Here is a 17,081-nt window from a genome sequence, read left to right as displayed (position 1 = left end):
ATTATATTTTCTCTCTCATCATAGTTTCTCTCTCATCATTTTATCACACATTTTCTCTCTCATTAATCTCTCCTATCACACTCTCTTTCCTCTTTTTTTCTCATTACACTTTCTCTCTCATCATACTTTCTCTCTCCTCAATCTCTTCCATCGCATTCTCTTCCTTCTTTTTTTCCTCATCACACTTTCTCTCTCATCATGTTGTCTCTCTCCTCAATCTCTCCCATCACACTCTCTTTTTTCTCATCACACTTTCTCTCTCATCATACTTTATCTCTCCTCAATCTCTCTTATCACACTTCCTCCTTTTTTCCTCAACACACTGTCTCTCTCATCATACTTTATCTCTCCTCAATCTCTCTTATCACACTTTCTCCTTTTTTCTTCAACACACTGTCTCTCTCATCATACTTTCTCTCTCATCATACTTTCTCTCTCCTCAATCTCTCTTATCACACTTCCTCCTTTTTTCCTCAACACACTGTCTCTCTCATCATACTTTCTCTCTCCTCAATCTCTCTTATCACACTTACTCCTTTTTTCCTCAACACACTTTCTCTCTCATTATACTTTCTCTCTCATCATATTTTCTCTCTCCTCAATCTCTCTTATCACACTTACTCCTTTTTTCCTCAACACACTTTCTCTCTCATCATACTTTCTCTCTCCTCAATCTCTCCCATCATATTCACTGTTCTCTTTTTTTCTCACCATACTTTCTCTCTCCTCAATCTCTCTCATGACACACTCTCTCCTCATTTTTTTCTCACTATATTTTCTCTCTCTTCATCCTCTCCTATCATATTTTCTCTCATCATGCTCTCTCCAATCACACTCTCTTTTTTCATTTTCTCTCATCACACTTTCTCTCTCTTCATTCTTTCTTATCACACTTTCTCTCTCATAATACCTTCTCTCTCATCATTCTCTTTCACATTCATCTTTCTCTCACATCTAATTTTTTCTCTTATTTTCTTTTAAGGGTAAAAAAGGAAACTTTGATTTATTCCGATAGAAGATATACAACTAACCAAACATTACTTTTAAGAGTGATATTCATGCTCATACTCATTCCCATTCCACAATACAATGATTCTCATTCCGATTCCTATTCCTAGGAAAGAGCCCCCTAAGACTATATTCGCGTTCCCATATAAATCTGAATTTATTTTAATATTGAAAAACAAAACTACGTTTGAATTCATTTTTTTTATGTTCTTAAGAACATAAATCCAATTTTATTTTTGGTTACTAAAATAAAAACAAAAATTAATAATACTTTAATAAAGATATTTAACAAATTAAAAATGATAAATTAAATCCAAGAAAAGTTTATTCTATTTATTCGGGGCATTTATCAATTTTATTTATTAAAAAAAATAATTTATTCAATTTCAATTTAATAAATTAAGCGTTTATCCACCCTTATTTTTAAGTAAGTTTATTCCTTATTATAAAACATTAAAAAAAATCAAGAAAAATACACCATGGCACTCCAGACTAGTCGAGGATACAGGTAAATCATAGCATGCACACTAGTAAATCATCCAGCAAAATTTATAGGAATTTTTCTTCTAAATTCTGTTGGATAATCCATCTAGATTGTTATCCAGGCACCGATGATTTGAACCCTGACAAATGTACAAGAATTTTTTCTTCAAATAAGACACACAACTAAAGGATGTTGGGGTCCTAGGTTACATGCTGCGAGCGCTTCCTGATTTACCTTAAGTATGGTCGAATTGATCATCTTATCCAACCTGATTAACCATTTTTTAAATTTATTCCTTATTATAAAACATAAAAAAAAAATCAAGAAAAAACACGATGGCACTCCAGACTAGTCGAAGATACAGGGAAATCATAGCAAACTAGTAAATCATCCAGCAGAAAACCAAACAGAACATAGCTCGATCGAAAAGGACATGGCGGATCGATCACACGAGTGGAGGCGCACGTACGGTCGATGATCAAGGGCACTGGAACTCGTAGGGAACCTTCTTGCCGCAGTAGTTGAGGAGGAGGGTGAAGTTGATGGGGACGTTAAGGTTGACGCCGAAGATGTTGGCCCTGAAAGCGGTGCAGAGGCAGACGGCGGCCTCGAGGTCGAGCAGGCCGTCGATGAGCGTGCAGCAGTCGCAGGGCTGCTGCGGGAACGCGCCGATGCCGAAGGTGATGAGCCCGTTGAGCACGCTGGAGCAGGCCGCCATCTTGAGGGCGTCTATGGGGCACTTCCCTCCCAACGAAGGCTTCGGACTCGTCTTCGGCGGGCAAGTGCCGCAGGAGCCGGCCAAGGTGAAGAAGAGGAGGAGGTTGAGGGCTAGGAAGAGACCCGCCGCCGACGCCGGTGCCGAGCCACCGGTGCCCATGGCTACTGATGCATTCCTTGGGTGAGGAATGGAGTATTTATAGAGGGGGGAAATTAATTAAAGGGGAGGTAGAGAAATTACGTACTCGAACAGCTGCTGTGCAGAAACTGACAAGAAGAGGGAAGGCTGTATAATTGTAATCGGGACGATGAATCTGTGGGCGATCGAGCTGCAGTGGCATTGGTTTTGGCAGGCAAATCATGCATGGGATGCGCTTTGTTAATTCATCATCAGGCCAATGCGAGTTGCATTCTGCAGATGAAACTAGCTAGCAGGAAGGCGGTGAGTTTTATGCATGGTCATTAATATTCTTCTTCATGATAGTTAGGTGATACCCTGCCCCGCGGAGGAGCAGGGTGCGGTGGTAAGAGACAAGAATGATTCCAATACAATGAGTTAGGGTTTAATCCGTGACTGAGGAGTCAGGATGAGTTTAGCCCGATCGAGACGAAAAGGGGCATATAGTGCTAGCTAGGCACTTAGGCCGGACTCGGGTACGTACGTAAGGACTCAGATCGTTTGGTGCTTAGTACTCGGGTAGATGGTAAATATATATTTCATAATGACAAACTGTTACTCCTTAAAGAAGATAAAAGGAAATTGATAATCTCTGGGGTACGTCCAGTGCCCTCTATTTACTGGATCATGAGACAACAAAGAGAACTATGCAGTGAATAAACAATAGGTAAAAGAAACAACGCTAGCTAGCTAACGATGATTAAAGGATTAGGATTAGAATTAGAATTAGGATATATTAAGATTAGGATTAGGATTAGACAGAAATTAAAGTAGCTATGATTAAAGGATCGATAAATAAACTTTTGGGAGACCGATCACATTATTGTGTACGATGAATCATCGATGATACCAATTCCTAGTTTGGAATCATTCATCAACATGATAGACTCGCTACCTACCGTTAAAATGTCAAGCCCTAGCTAGCCAGCCCACAAGTTTTCATGTAACAATTCACAAATAGCTGCGTTAACTCCCATCAATTCAGTCACGGTGACCACTCTCATGCTTAAATAAATACTTCAGTGAATTATAAACTGTGATCGACCTGACATGCAATTTGCCCTCAGGAAGTACTTAATTTTTACTCACTGGGGTAAGAGCATTATGGTGGGGAAAATGAACTTGATAATGGTGAGATATATGTGTATATAGTAGTACTCCCGTGACCTTGCTCATCTTCAGACTCCGGACTGAGTTGTTGTTTGTCCAGTTTCGCCGTTATATTGTTTATGCATTGCAAAACTGATCGAGCTGTCTGGTCATTGTTGGAGACGGACCGGCGAATATGTCTGCAAGTTGCACGAAGATAGACGCGACGTGATTCGTTGAACGAGGATGGAGTGGATCTTGTCCTCGTTTCTGGCCAGCTATGCGAGGGAATTTTGTATGAATATTGTGTATTGTTTTACATTATCTGCAATGATCCAATATAATGTGGGGGCGGGATGAAAAATTGGGACGTTGTTAAACAAGGAGCTGCTGCGCCCTTCAGATCTTCAGTCTGGAAGATCTGAAGCTCTCCCAACTGAGCAACAAGTGAAACGTCTACCATAAAACTTTTTCATATTTAAAACATAGTTTGCATTAAATATAATCATACAGAAAAAATTTAAAAGAAAATAGAATTTTGTTGAAGATTTCATTTAAAAAACGAGGAAAAAAACTCCAAGAATCCATTTCGGTTGATCCACAAAATACAAAATAAAGCTTTATTAAATCATCTATAATCAAAAGTATGGTTGTAGTCATCCTTACAATTGGCAATATGACCTAACAACCCCTTCTTCAAAATTTCAAGGTAAGCAAATATCACAACATGCGTGACAAAATTTTCTCATTATTCAATCCCTTTTATTTAGATTTCATCAGTAGGCACACAGTAAATTAGTAATGTCTGATCCTTTAGATTATAAATAAGATTATTGGAACATAAATTAAAATAAAGCTAAGGAAATTTTCCTAAAGCTCTAACATCAATACAGTTAGCACACATTGCACAAAAATTACTTAAATCCACTTTACAATTACTAATTTTTCCGAGCACAAGTGCATTTATACGAAAACAACACACCAAGTTACGAGCCATCGGCCAACCTTCGAAAGACAATCTCGTGAGTGTTCTTGCTGAAAGAATCTTTTGAGAACCCACAGATGACATTCATTTAAACTCATTCAAGAAAAGTAAGGATGTTATTGAGGCTTTTGAAGGGTAAACACGCGGTGATGACCGATACGAGTTTCAACGATACGGCCAAGATGTCGAAGGACCTGTGGACCACAAAATAGAAATTAGCACTGCACACCATGTTTAGCAATCACATATCCACAAGAACTCCAACTATTGCTATACAGAATTTGTTGAAACTGACAAAATCCAACTCACAACTTTTGGCCTATAACAAGGAGTGATTTGTCAAATTTCTTATATAAAGGATAGGCCATTACACAAAGATTGGTGGAGAGGAATTACATGGTAATGATTTTGGGTTTAACAGGTGCAAAAAATATGTAAATAAAGCTGAATTGAATATGTAGGACTACACTATACATTTCCATTTCTTATCTACAGATTGACACTGTTATAGAAAGCAGTAAGACTATCATCAGTTTTGGGATGTGTACGACACCATGTTTGGATTGATCTGTGACAGTGTTGTTGAAAATTCAGTCTTTCCTTTCCTTCTAAATATATAGGAGCTGCAACAATATCTATCATCGACTAGTCTTTGGAATATATTGGGTGTAACTCAATTCGGCACTAGTTCATCAGGTGACTTGATGGTGAAAAATGTTCCATGGATAAAACAGTAACAATAGGGTCCAGCCTGTAATTTGGCTTTTGGTGAGGTTTTAGTCATCGACACTAGTGTCACACCACTTGGAGAATGACGAGACTACAAAGCCCCATCAAACCCTGCACGATAAGATGCGATCTTATCCAATAAGAGAGAATGGGATGCAGTTGTTGGTGACAAGCAATGTTTGTACATGAAGTAATTATATCTCAAAGGGCATTAAAGGGATGCAATATAACGAAGGGTTGGAAACCAGCCACGCTCCAATGGGAGCCCACTAGGCAGCATTGGAGGGATTATCCTCTGAACTAATTCAAACAATGATCTACTGGATGACTTCTGCAACAGCAATGAACACAAAGGATATAAATAAAATATGTGTGCATCCATGTGCTCTTCTAGCCCTCATGAGCTAATCCAGCATCATGAGTGATAACTTTAGAAGGAGAAGAGGAGTGACTTGCTAGAGCATTGGCTAAGGATGCATAATTGCATTGGCAAGAAATTATGAACAGGTTGCAACGTATAAATCCATGTGCTCTTCTAGCCCTCATGAGCTAATCCAGCATCATGAGTGATAACTTTAGAAGGAGAAGAGGGGTGACTTGCTAGAGCATTGGCTAAGGATGCATAATTGCATTGGCAAGAAATTATGAACAGGTTGCAACGTATAAATCAACAAAGTTCAATAGGAATTTTCCAACTTGAAACTCTTTATATTGTCGTTTCAAGACTTTGGGATATGTGGAAATAGGATAATATATAGATAGTTCATCCCACTTTCCTTGAGAGAAGTGAAGTATTCTTGCATTAAGCGGCCATTTTATTCTTATATATGGCATACAAGGGAGACATTTTGCTTGTAAGAGTATTTGCCTAGGAGCATCTTATATTTCTCTTAAAGTAGATAGAAGCATCATAAGGCTACCATTCATTCCATTTTGTTTAGAAGTCATTAAAAGACACTAATATATCCAAACTTTGCCATGCTAAGTTGCATTTTTCTAATCATGAAGTAGAAATATGAGATAGTTGTTCTTCCCATAAGAGCCATGAACTCAATTGCCCGAGCCAACAAGACCTTCAAATGAGATGGCTGTCCTTCCCATCATCAAATCATTTGACATCTTTTGCCTCATACATTGAACAAATTTATTTTACTTTTCATATTTTTTCTTTTAAAATTTTCTCACCATTTCTGATCCTACCGGCCTAATACAATTGATACCTAAGTTTCTGGAACAGCCAATAACAATACTGATATTATTAAGGAGGGAAGTATGACCATAAGAACCAAGGCAACAAACCTAAGTACCAAATTTGTGGAGCACTTCACAGGCACAATATACATCTTGCTAACAATGATAGATGACTTACAGTTAGAATTGCTTTTCCTGTGTTGTCAAGTTTCAGTCCTGGTCCTTTTATGTCAGTTTCAAGGAAAAAGTGCTTGCCCTTTACTGAATCGGCTGATACTATATCTCTTAGTTCCTGCATTTTGACACCAAGACCAGCAGACTTGTGTAAAATTGGAGATACACATACATGTACAGCATAACATGAGGTTTTACAATTTGTGTATTACTGCATGTACAAGAAAACAGAAATTTGTTTGGTAACCAAATGAATGTACTTACAAGGGCCTTCTCCCAAGTGTCTTCAGCTAGCTACATGAGAAGAAGAAACAATAAGCATCTTTCATTATAACAAATGGCAATTAAATTTTTTTCTTTTTTTTTAAAAAAGTAGTGAGCAGCTTGAACCTTCTTCTTTGGGCATGAAATTAGATGAGAATTTGTTTCTGCGTGAACAGCTATCTCATTGATAGCAATGTTGACCTTGTCCAAAGTCAGTCTTCCCCTCATGTAACTAATCATTGAAAAGATGGAGTTGGATTTAATGACAAACAACCACAAGAGCATTGTCATCCATAGTAACTTTAAGTATAAACTTACGATGACAGTGAGTCCAATTCATCAAAAGAAATATACCAACGGGGGGCAGGAATCGGACCCTTCCTCATCTAAATAGGAGTAATTCATTGTTCAGCTCAAGATCAAACAATAATATTACTTGAACACAATAGCACAAACCGACCCCATCTAGTGGGATAAAGTTTGGTTGTTGTTGTTGAACACAATAGCACAAAGTTATGAGATCATGCTCAATTTTGATGTAAGAAGATTCTCAGAAGTGAGCAAAAGCTTCTACGTACATGAAAAACCTAACATAAATGTGTAGGTCTGCTATGTTACTTGTTATTTGAATATATATACACACACACACACCATTTCAATTTACGGTTTTGCATCTGCTTCAACTACAATTGCTTTGCAGTGAAATTGTTGATGGTGGATGGTTTTCAAGGTATCAGAAACAAATTTCTATACGGATAATCATTGTTTCAATTCTTGTTCTCTTTATATTATTTCTTAATGCAACATTGGAAGACCGTGACACCCTCCCTGATGTCCTGCACAATGAGTATCTGAGCCATAGGCATAGTCCCTTATGCAATTGGTTTTGCCAGAAGAGCAACATCACTATTTTGGACATCCAACACAATTTTGGATCTCGTTGTCTAATCTTAATTTAGTTTATTCATATCAATTCTAAAACTACTGCAGGTCTATAAAAATTAGACATTTAGACTTGATTCTAATACAATTCATCTGCAAAATAACTTCTTGAAGACTTTATTTATGTAGCACAGAATAGCAAACTTGTAGATTGTGGCTTCCAAGTCCTCTTTGTGTCCATTGTACTATATTTCGTGCTTAATACATGATGGGATCCACTCAATCTTATCTTCATTCACAATGAGAAGAAAATGAATGCTAGTTATGTTCAATAAGGGTAAAAAGAATCAGAGAATTTAAATAGTCTCGTATACAAACTTTGTTTTTGAGCATTTAAGAAATTGACGATTTGCACATGCCAAACATTCTGCTGGAGCAAATGAGATTCTATAACAAACAAGTCCTTAGGCACTTTCTAACCTTAGGCATTGCCACAGGCTCCTCCTTAAGATGAGAAGGTTCCTCCAAATCGTCTATTACCATGCTGTGCAACACAAAAAGGAAAATTTTGAAGAACTAGGGTTCCCAAACCATTATCCGAAACCCCCATAGATTAATAGGAAGCATACAACTGGGAAAAAAAAAAGATCTCAATTCATTAGTAATAAATTACCTGATGGAGGGATTGTGATCCGAACGCGACCTTCTCTCAAGCATTGCGGGGGGCATGTGAGAGAGCATGTGTTGCAGCTTTCTTTGTTGTTGTTGGGACAGCTCGATGAATTTCTACACCATAAGACAAGAAGGAAAGAAGGTACAGAAATAGAATCCATAGGTTAGGGTTAGCCTTATAAACGGATGGAGAAAAAGAGAGACTTTGGCCTTAGGGATGACATTTCGCTCCTCTTGCAGCCGGTCTTTTATCGCCTGGATCTGCGACTCCATCGTCTTCAGGGAAGTGTCGACCGCCGACAGATCAGGCATGCTAGTGGTTGGATACACTGCACGAGAAGAACAAAAGAAGATCTTTTAAGACGGAAATTCTTCAAGAACTTCGAGAAATGGAAGAAAGAGGGGGATTGTCAGATGACGAACTGTTGCGGGCGATGACAAGCTCCTGGAGATCGACAATGCGCGATTGGAAGGATGAGACGAGAGCGTCAAGGGACGATCCCGCTTGCTTCAGATCCATGATCGCTGATTCGCTTGCTCGGTCGCAGATTCACAGTCCGTCGAGCCCTTGTATACCTAAATCTACGCCATTCCCAACTTTTGAAATGCTTGTTTGGAGGGCAAGTTTCTAATTTTAATTAAATTTAAATAAATTTAATTAATTTAAAAAAGATGTCATCTTTTGAAAATTAGAGAGATGGCGCACTGCGCGGGTGATGATGTGATTGATTAACAGAAGACTTTGCGAAGAAGAGAAACATGATATATTAAAACAAGAAGATAACTCCGAGTGTTTTTCTCTTCTTTGCACATATTCAAGAGAGCAGACAGAAAGTCAGATCTAAAAATTAGGAAGAGGGTTCTGGTAAAGGTCATCCGACATTCAAGTTAGTATAATATCCAAGCAGACAAATGAAGAGAAGAATAGTAGGATGTATGCGTGTAAATAAGAATGTCGTAAGACGTGCATATGTGTATCTCGCCAACGGAGATGACCCCTTTATATACGTCTCATAACCTCCGTAATCATAAGGTGACAGAGAATGTCAGAAATTGTCAAGTAAGGGAAAGCATACAGCCTAGGCGATATATAGTAACCGTATGAGGAATCTTTCGTTACCTATATGTGCACCTCTTTTATCTTTTGCAACTTACGTCCTTAATAAGACAGTTAAAGGAATATGATGTCATAAGTTCTCGGCTCATGAGAAGTACAATCATCTTTGAACAATGTTTTAGTGAATGTTCACATTATAATAGAGGAATATTCCTTAACAAATGATTGTTATTCTAGCAGGTTGATGTGATTTTCTAATCATGTTGTATACTGAGTGTTTCCTGACTGGATCTTTAGACCGGTCGACTGTATATTCATTCTTCCCTTAAATTGTTGGGTTTTTCGGGCCACGAAAATCGCTTTTCGCGTCGCGAAAACCCCGAATCACCCAAAGCCGTAGATCCGTGCAAGGAAAAATTTCGAAAACACAAATACGAGTTTTATACTACGATCTACAGTAGATCTACAAAGGAAAAAACCATTTTACCTTCGAAGCGTGCCCTTGCAAATCCCGCTCGTCCAACGGTATGCCGGATCTCTAGAGTGTCAACGTAGACACTCCTCTAATGATATCCACACGAACAAAGAGTGCTCTCTAGCACTCAAGGATGGAGAAGAGAGACCTCAAGTGTGCTAACACTCTCTCTAGGGCTCTCGGATGGGAAAGGAAAGAAGAAAGGAATGCAAAGAAGAGAATACAATACACTCCTCTAAAAATATTACCTTTCTTCTTGGACTTCTTGGATTAACTCAACCACCTTCTCCTCTCTTGGAAGTTCACGGCAAGAGCAGCAAAGGAGGAAGAAGAATGCTAGGAAGAAGATGAGACCATTACCACACTTCAATTGCCACAAAACAAAAACCCCTCCTTGCATTAGTGTGGCCGGCCACACAATGTAACCCCCCCATTAATGTGGCCGGCCACATTAAAACCAAGGGGAGAGTGTAACCCCCATGAGGTGGCATGCCTCATGAGGTGGAGGTGATGTGGCAAGGATGAGTCATCCTTATGATGTGGCAATACATCAAGTCAAACTTGATGTTTCAACTTCTACTTGGTCAAGTCAAACTTGACCAATTGTCTTCCTCGTTGAGTTAAATCCAACCTTTGATTCAAGTCAATTTTAATTTAATGAATCTCAATTCATTAATATAAATTGACTCAATAAATCAAATTTAAATTAGACTCATTCAACGATTGAATCTAATTGAGTCTAACTCAATAAGTCTAATTTGAATCCAATCTTTGGTGCATCATATGAACCTAATCCAATTGGTTCATCATATGAACCTAATCTCCATCCACATGTTCTTTATTTGTGACCCAATAGGTTCTTGTAACGTTGGCAATGCCCCTAAACTCATTTAGAAGCATAAGTAATGAGCGGTATCTAGCAATACATCATTACTACCCAAGTTACAAGAATGTTGAGATCCAACATCACCTTGTGACTACTAATTGTGACTCCTCACAATATGTGACATTGTCCTTCTATCCTAGACATCTAGATTGATCAATGTGAGGCATAGACCGTGTCATCCTCTAATCAATCTAAATCTTGAACTCCAAGTAGACTCACTCGATCAAATGAGCTCAACATCTAATGTTGATTCATTTGGGCATGGCCATGCACTTCGTGGTCTAACTCTATCAAGAATATTGATGTCGCTCCCGTCATATGGGAGGGATATATCCCATCTACATCACTCACATCCCTCTGCATAATTTGTTACATACCCAGTAATCGCCTTTATAGTCCACCCTGTTATGGGTGACGTTTGACGAAACCAAAGTACATAACTCCTTATGTAGGGATCCATGGTAACTTCAGGTCTAAGGACTAATAGTCATACTAATAGCCACATGAGAAAGTATATGACACTCATATAACGATCCATGATACTTTCTCATGGCGGGTCATTCAATATACATTCTCTAATGCATACCCATGTGTCAGCCTGATATCTCTATATCCATGACGTGTGAGATCAAGTCATCGAGCTGACCTACATGCTAGTCTTATTGTATTAACATTGTCCCTGAATGTTAATACTCGACTAGGAATGATTTAGAGTAGTGTTCCCTATATCATCTCACTATCGATTCAACCAATCGATTGGTATAGGTAAGAACCTTCTACTCAAGGACGTTACTATACTTATTTTATCTGGCACTAATACAAATAAGCATAATAACCAAAAAACCAAATGCCTTAATATATATACAAGAATATGATATACATGAGTCCATACAATTATCAAATGATTGGCTCTAGGGCTCTAACTAACATAAACGACTCAATTATGTACTACTAGGTAGTGTTGGAGATCTATTCTGAAAGTAATATGAAGCTAAACTCCCTAGATTTGATTGGTTCTTTAGGCGACCGACCATATATTAGGATACTTGCCTTTAAGAAATGGGGAACTAAGTCCCTGGAGATTCGATCAATATTTTAAGTTATCATCCATATAAGAGAAAACTTGCCTTTGGAGTGAGAATCTGAGATCTGAAATTCCGGTCGAGTTTATAAAGAGAATCACTTTTCTATATGTATAAGAGACAAGCCTGCTGAGTTGTGTAAATCTGACTCGAGTTATTACCGACCGATTATATGAGGGAGGATTGACATGTGAGAAAATCCCTAAGGTTGACCGGTCATATATTATAAGACTTGTACTGAGTGGGAACTGGGTCCCCTTACTTCGACCAGATTTATGACTTGTCAGATCTATGATATGTTAGGTTTCCCTTAAACTCGATTGGTTATCAACTGCTCAGATATATGATAGATATCTTAATATAAGAATTGGGCCCTAGGTTTTCTAAATTCGACTGGCTCATAGGCCAACTGTTCTCATACCAAAGGCTTTAGTGTTGGACGAATAATAAAACCTTATGGAGAGTTACACGCTAGTTACCACCTCCTCTTAACCTTAATTATCATGCCATTTTGACTTTAACTTTGCCGGTCATATTATATCTGCGTACGCCCTTAAGATCCCATATCAAGATGTTTTGATAGAATTGTACTCTCTCTATATAACAATTTTAATTACAATAATGATTTTTTTCAAAAAAAAATCCTAAAATTCAAATAATATAATTGCTAATTATAAGGTTCATGCATGATTAAGAAAGATATTTGGTCTCTCGTAGAGAATTATCAAAGATGTCTTTGCATCGAATAGTTTAGTCGAGTCTCATAGGTCAATCAGATTTGTGGATCAAGTCGAGAGAGAGAGAAAGAGAGAGAATCAATTCAGATTAACTTAAAGAAGGTTGGTTAGGTAGGGTCGTTGAAATGAGTTAGATGAGTGAGTTGAGCAAATTATAATGGGTCTGTGCTGAGTTGAAATGACTCGTCAAGTTGGAGGAGAAGTGATACCTCCTAATAATCTACAATTAAGAAATTAGAAAGTACAAGAAACTGAGGCATGTGGGTTGGGCCCAGGTCCAGTTGCATCGCCCTCGAAAGGATATTAGATTTGATATTCGGTCTTCAGACGTAAGAGTGCTAAGGAGCGTATAGGGTTCGACGCTCAAGCTTGGGAGCGTCTGATGCTCAAGGATTGGAAATGTATGCTCCTCAATATATGAGATTTGGGCTTAGGAAAACTTTATTATATTTAAGTAAAAATATAATATTATGAACCTATAATTATAAACAACTAATTAATAAATTTTTGTATATATATATTTTTTCTATTTTATGATTTGTTATTTTTTTTTAATTGAACTTGTGCCTATGTCGGTGGCTAGATACAGACATCACCGAGTTGTGTCGTGTCCAGTCCGCGCGATATAAAAAATTAAATGGACAAATCAAGATCAGTGGCTAAACGACATCCGTTGCTATTCATCATTGGGCATAGACTAACACAAGATCAAGATCAGCGATGGTAATAACGTATATGAGATAACTAAACTCGAGTCCGATCCATTCGAATTTGATGAATCAAATTTGATCGACCTATTCAACCTTGATCTGATCTCAATTGTCTTACTCTAATCCTCAAATGATCAACTTCTTACCATAGAAATTGAAACTAATATTATTATAATTAATTAACTGAAGTCATATTATATATCTTCCAATATTCTTACACTTAATGCTTAATTAACAAGAGATTCGATAGCTACGAGGATATGGAACTTCTAGTATTCTTCATTTTCTTCCTTCTCTTCTTAATACAACCATCTAAAGTCAACTCTATCAGGGCCATAAGGCGGCTGCTCCGGCGGTGGCTGGACCTCCTCCGGCGTCTTTGCAAAACGCCCCTTTACCCTCGGCCTCATTTCAGCGTAGGCCTTCCTCGACGCATACCGTATCCGTTTCTCATATTTCCTCTTTTTCCTCTTCTCCTTGTACCTCATGATCTTGGCCTCCCTCTCCACCGCCGGGTCTTCCTGCCCGTCAGCAGCCGAGCCTTCTCTGACCTCCTTGTTGATCCCGCTCGAAGCGTCAGTGAATGTGCTTCCAGCTAACGACCTCTACACGGGAACAAGATATTTAGGAAATTCAATCTCAAGTATTTGGAACAAAAATGGCTTGATGTTGATGTATATCAAATCAAGCCAAAAAAGCCACATGAAATAACATGCAATTTAGCCCTTTCTCCATATCTTTATCTTTATATTAATTATAGTAAAAAAGTAATTATATTCACCTCACATATATTAATAATCAATGGATGACAAAGTACTTTGTACTTATAAATGCAACCATTTAAATTCTTGTGAAAATTATATGCATTAGTAAAGCAATCTGAAGAGCAATAAAAGGATTAAAATTTGAATGGGAGAAATATCTAAAAGTTAATTTTTGAATATGCATACTTCGAATGAAAGTCACGATACAATAATAAAATTATTATCATGTTACCGCAATAACTTCTTCAGAAATGTAAAATAAAGATGTATGCAATCGATCAAACTTGGTCTGATCATTCTTTTTATATATATATATATATAATTGATACTTCAAATTTACATAAATAATAATAAAAAAAGGCTGGATTTAAATTATATATATATTGACAAAGCTGAAAAGTTTAGTGGAGGAGCAAGCTACTCACGATGGTGGCACTCGACGTCGCCGCCATCGAGGAGATCGTGTCCTGTCGCCCGGCGGAGCCACTCAAGCAGACGTCGAACGTGAGGCCATGTCCAGCGCCGTCGAAACCTCCTCCCCCTCCTCCCAAGACGTCGAGATATTTGAACCCCCCAGCGGCGCGCTGCTGCAGCGGCTCCTCCGGCGGCGGATCACATCCGCCGCCGTCCTTGGGATCGTTAAACATCCACGCTACCGAGTCGTCGTGGCCGAAGAACTGGAACTCGCGCATGGGCTCTCCGAACAGCACCGGGATGGCGTGGTTAAGGTCGGTGCAGTGTGGGCACGCGCCGCCGCCGCCGCCGCCGCCGCACACTTCGCACACTTTCCCAGCCGACATGGCTCCGATCATGAAGCCGCGCGACTGGCGTCCTCCTACGGAGGAGGAGGAGGAGGAGGAGCTAGCAGCTAGCGAAGATGTTCGACTAGGAGGTGTGGGCGAGAAGGGAGTTAAATGGATGCGTGGATTCTCTCTCGCTCTCTCGCCAGGAAGAGAGAGAGAAGGGCAGAGAGAATCTCTGAAAGGAAGAGGATGCCAATGAGGTGCGAGGAAGAGATATAGCGATCACTATTTTTCTCAACGTGGATGCTTCGTCGCCACCTTTTTATTTTATTTTATTTTTATTTTCAGCGCAGTAAAATTAAATAAATCTCCACCAAATAGCGATTTGGCAAGGGGGACGGGGACAGGCAACGCGACTAGTCGGTCGGTTTTGACGTGTCGAGCGGCAAACGGGCAAATACGGTGCTCCGTGTCGGGGAGCCGCAGAGGATGGGCATGCCGGACGAGACGCGTGGCGGCTGCGAGGGCCAGAGGTTTACAGAGGGCAATGTCTGATCGGAAATGAATGCGGGAAGTGGGGGCGATGGAGATCTTGTCGCTATAATCTTTTAATTTGCGGCGTCGGCGTCGTGTACGTTGGCTTTGCGGTGCGGCTCTTAGACGAATACGTCCTTGGAGATTGAGAAATTCCAATTCATGACTCGACTATTTTGTAAATACATCCTTTTAGATTGAGAAATCACAGATCATGATTTCAACCTTCTGTATTCGGCCAAAATGCTTGGGGGAAAAAAATTAAAAATACACACGTATATCTCAAAAAGGGGTTATCCTATTTGTTTTATTTTAAAAATATTCTTATTCCTCTAGTAATTTTGGTCAAATTATTCTGATCCTATTAAGATAAAGAATAGGTTGACTCCTTGCCGTGTCGAACAGAGCAACTCAGTAGGTCGGATGTGAGATCGATCGGTATTGGTTGGGTTGGCTTTAGTCGAATCAACTTTTGATAGATCGATTGTTGTTGGGTCGAGCTTCTGACGAATCGATTGTTGCAGATCGACTCTCATCGGGTCGGCCCTTGATCGGAAAAGCGACAAGAGGGCCTCAGGGATACTCGGTGAGAAGCTGTCATGCTTCGATGAAGGTTTCTGACAACAACGAATGATTTAGGACAATTAAGGACACCGAAAAGAATTAGAAGAGAGATCAAGACATTGATGAAGCCTTTGATGCTCAAGTCACGCCTAGATAAAGAGAAAAATAAAATATGTTAGTAGAAAAAATGTCTTATGCGCGTATTACCTCCCACAGGAACCTTTTTATATCACATTAGGAGAGTGAAGGTAGTCCTCACCGAAACACTTTGTGCATTTTTTTTTCCATCAACCCATGTCCTCAGAACGTGTTCATATAACATCTCACGTGCTCACCCACATATTGAGGACGTGTTTAACCTATGTTAACTAATGTTGCTAAAAGATAAAGCGTCCATATTACAAGAGCTATGAAGTGTAGTTGCTATAATACAATATATTAGTGTTATTAGTGTGAATATAATATTAATCAGTGTTGAAATATTGTTATAATATAGTTTATTAGTGTTGATTAGAGATGAAGAGTAACTATGAACTATAGTTGTTATAATATGTGTTGATCAAAGTTGAAATGTTTATGTTATAATTGTAAGTACCTCAAGTGGTTGAGCTACTGTTTTGATGTGAGTTCAACGAGATTAAGTTAGATCTTGTAGATTTTACTTGTGTGTCTAAGTGTATAGAGATTTAGGGAAACACATAAGCATCCGAAATGGCAGAAGTCGCAAGTGGTCGTGAAGGATGGCACAGGAATGAGCCAATGAGCTTAGTGCATTCGAGAGATGAGAAATTGCGGAAGAGTTCTCCAGTGGAGCAAGAAAGATGGACAAGATGCATCCAAAGGATAAGAAGCCGAAAGGAAGACTACTCGATGAGAAAAACGAAATTAAGTTGGGATGAGCTCAACTCTGAGCGACCAAACAATCACCTAAACGACTGGAGAAGAAAATAGTCAAGTTTAGAAGTTGACCATTCCAAGTGCCCAGATCATTCCAGGGGCATGGGTGCCATCGCCACATCAACAAGAGTTGTTGTCGAAATGGATTAGGATGGCACCCATGTTAGTAGATTCCAGGTGCTCGGAAAGCGAGGAGTCATCTAGAGCAGTTAATGGATTGTTGCCAAAGTGGATAGAGATCGACGAATCCAGGCACCCA

The 17,081-nt window shown here is 39.0% G+C and overlaps 3 protein-coding genes across 3 annotated transcripts in view; all 3 read right to left on the bottom strand.

Moving 5' to 3' along the window:
• Positions 1–1,812: 1,812 nt before the first annotated feature.
• LOC122056733 (14 kDa proline-rich protein DC2.15-like) lies at positions 1,813–3,823 on the bottom strand. Its single transcript, XM_042618824.1, has 2 exons — positions 2,455–3,823; positions 1,813–2,371 (listed from the first exon to the last, which is right to left on the bottom strand). The coding sequence occupies exons 1-2, from the start codon at positions 2,573–2,575 to the stop codon at positions 1,971–1,973; spliced, it is 522 nt and encodes a 173-aa protein (XP_042474758.1). The 5' UTR covers positions 2,576–3,823; the 3' UTR covers positions 1,813–1,970.
• A 545-nt stretch (positions 3,824–4,368) lies between these two features.
• Positions 4,369–8,982, bottom strand: LOC121968426 (spindle and kinetochore-associated protein 1 homolog). The gene is made up of 9 exons (XM_042518806.1): positions 8,797–8,982; positions 8,578–8,702; positions 8,375–8,487; positions 8,182–8,245; positions 7,138–7,205; positions 6,946–7,051; positions 6,820–6,849; positions 6,560–6,673; positions 4,369–4,655 (listed from the first exon to the last, which is right to left on the bottom strand). Exons 1-9 carry the CDS (start codon positions 8,891–8,893, stop codon positions 4,578–4,580), a joined length of 795 nt encoding a protein of 264 aa, XP_042374740.1. The 5' UTR covers positions 8,894–8,982; the 3' UTR covers positions 4,369–4,577.
• A 4,504-nt stretch (positions 8,983–13,486) lies between these two features.
• The window catches only part of LOC122054998 (transcription factor GHD7-like), a 76,304-nt gene continuing 72,709 nt past the window's right edge, over positions 13,487–17,081 (bottom strand). The window contains exons 2-4 of the mRNA XM_042616402.1: positions 15,279–15,378; positions 14,510–15,062; positions 13,487–13,925 (exon numbers count right to left, since the gene is read on the bottom strand). Coding sequence (XP_042472336.1) covers positions 13,620–13,925; positions 14,510–15,062; positions 15,279–15,378 — 959 coding nt within the window. The 3' untranslated portion in view covers positions 13,487–13,619. The remainder of the gene's footprint in view (positions 13,926–14,509; positions 15,063–15,278; positions 15,379–17,081) is intronic.

This window comes from Zingiber officinale, chromosome 3B, assembly GCF_018446385.1.
Source record: "Zingiber officinale cultivar Zhangliang chromosome 3B, Zo_v1.1, whole genome shotgun sequence".
NCBI classification, from domain to species: Eukaryota; Viridiplantae; Streptophyta; class Magnoliopsida; order Zingiberales; family Zingiberaceae; genus Zingiber; species Zingiber officinale.
This window is presented reverse-complemented; position numbering and strand designations above follow the sequence as displayed.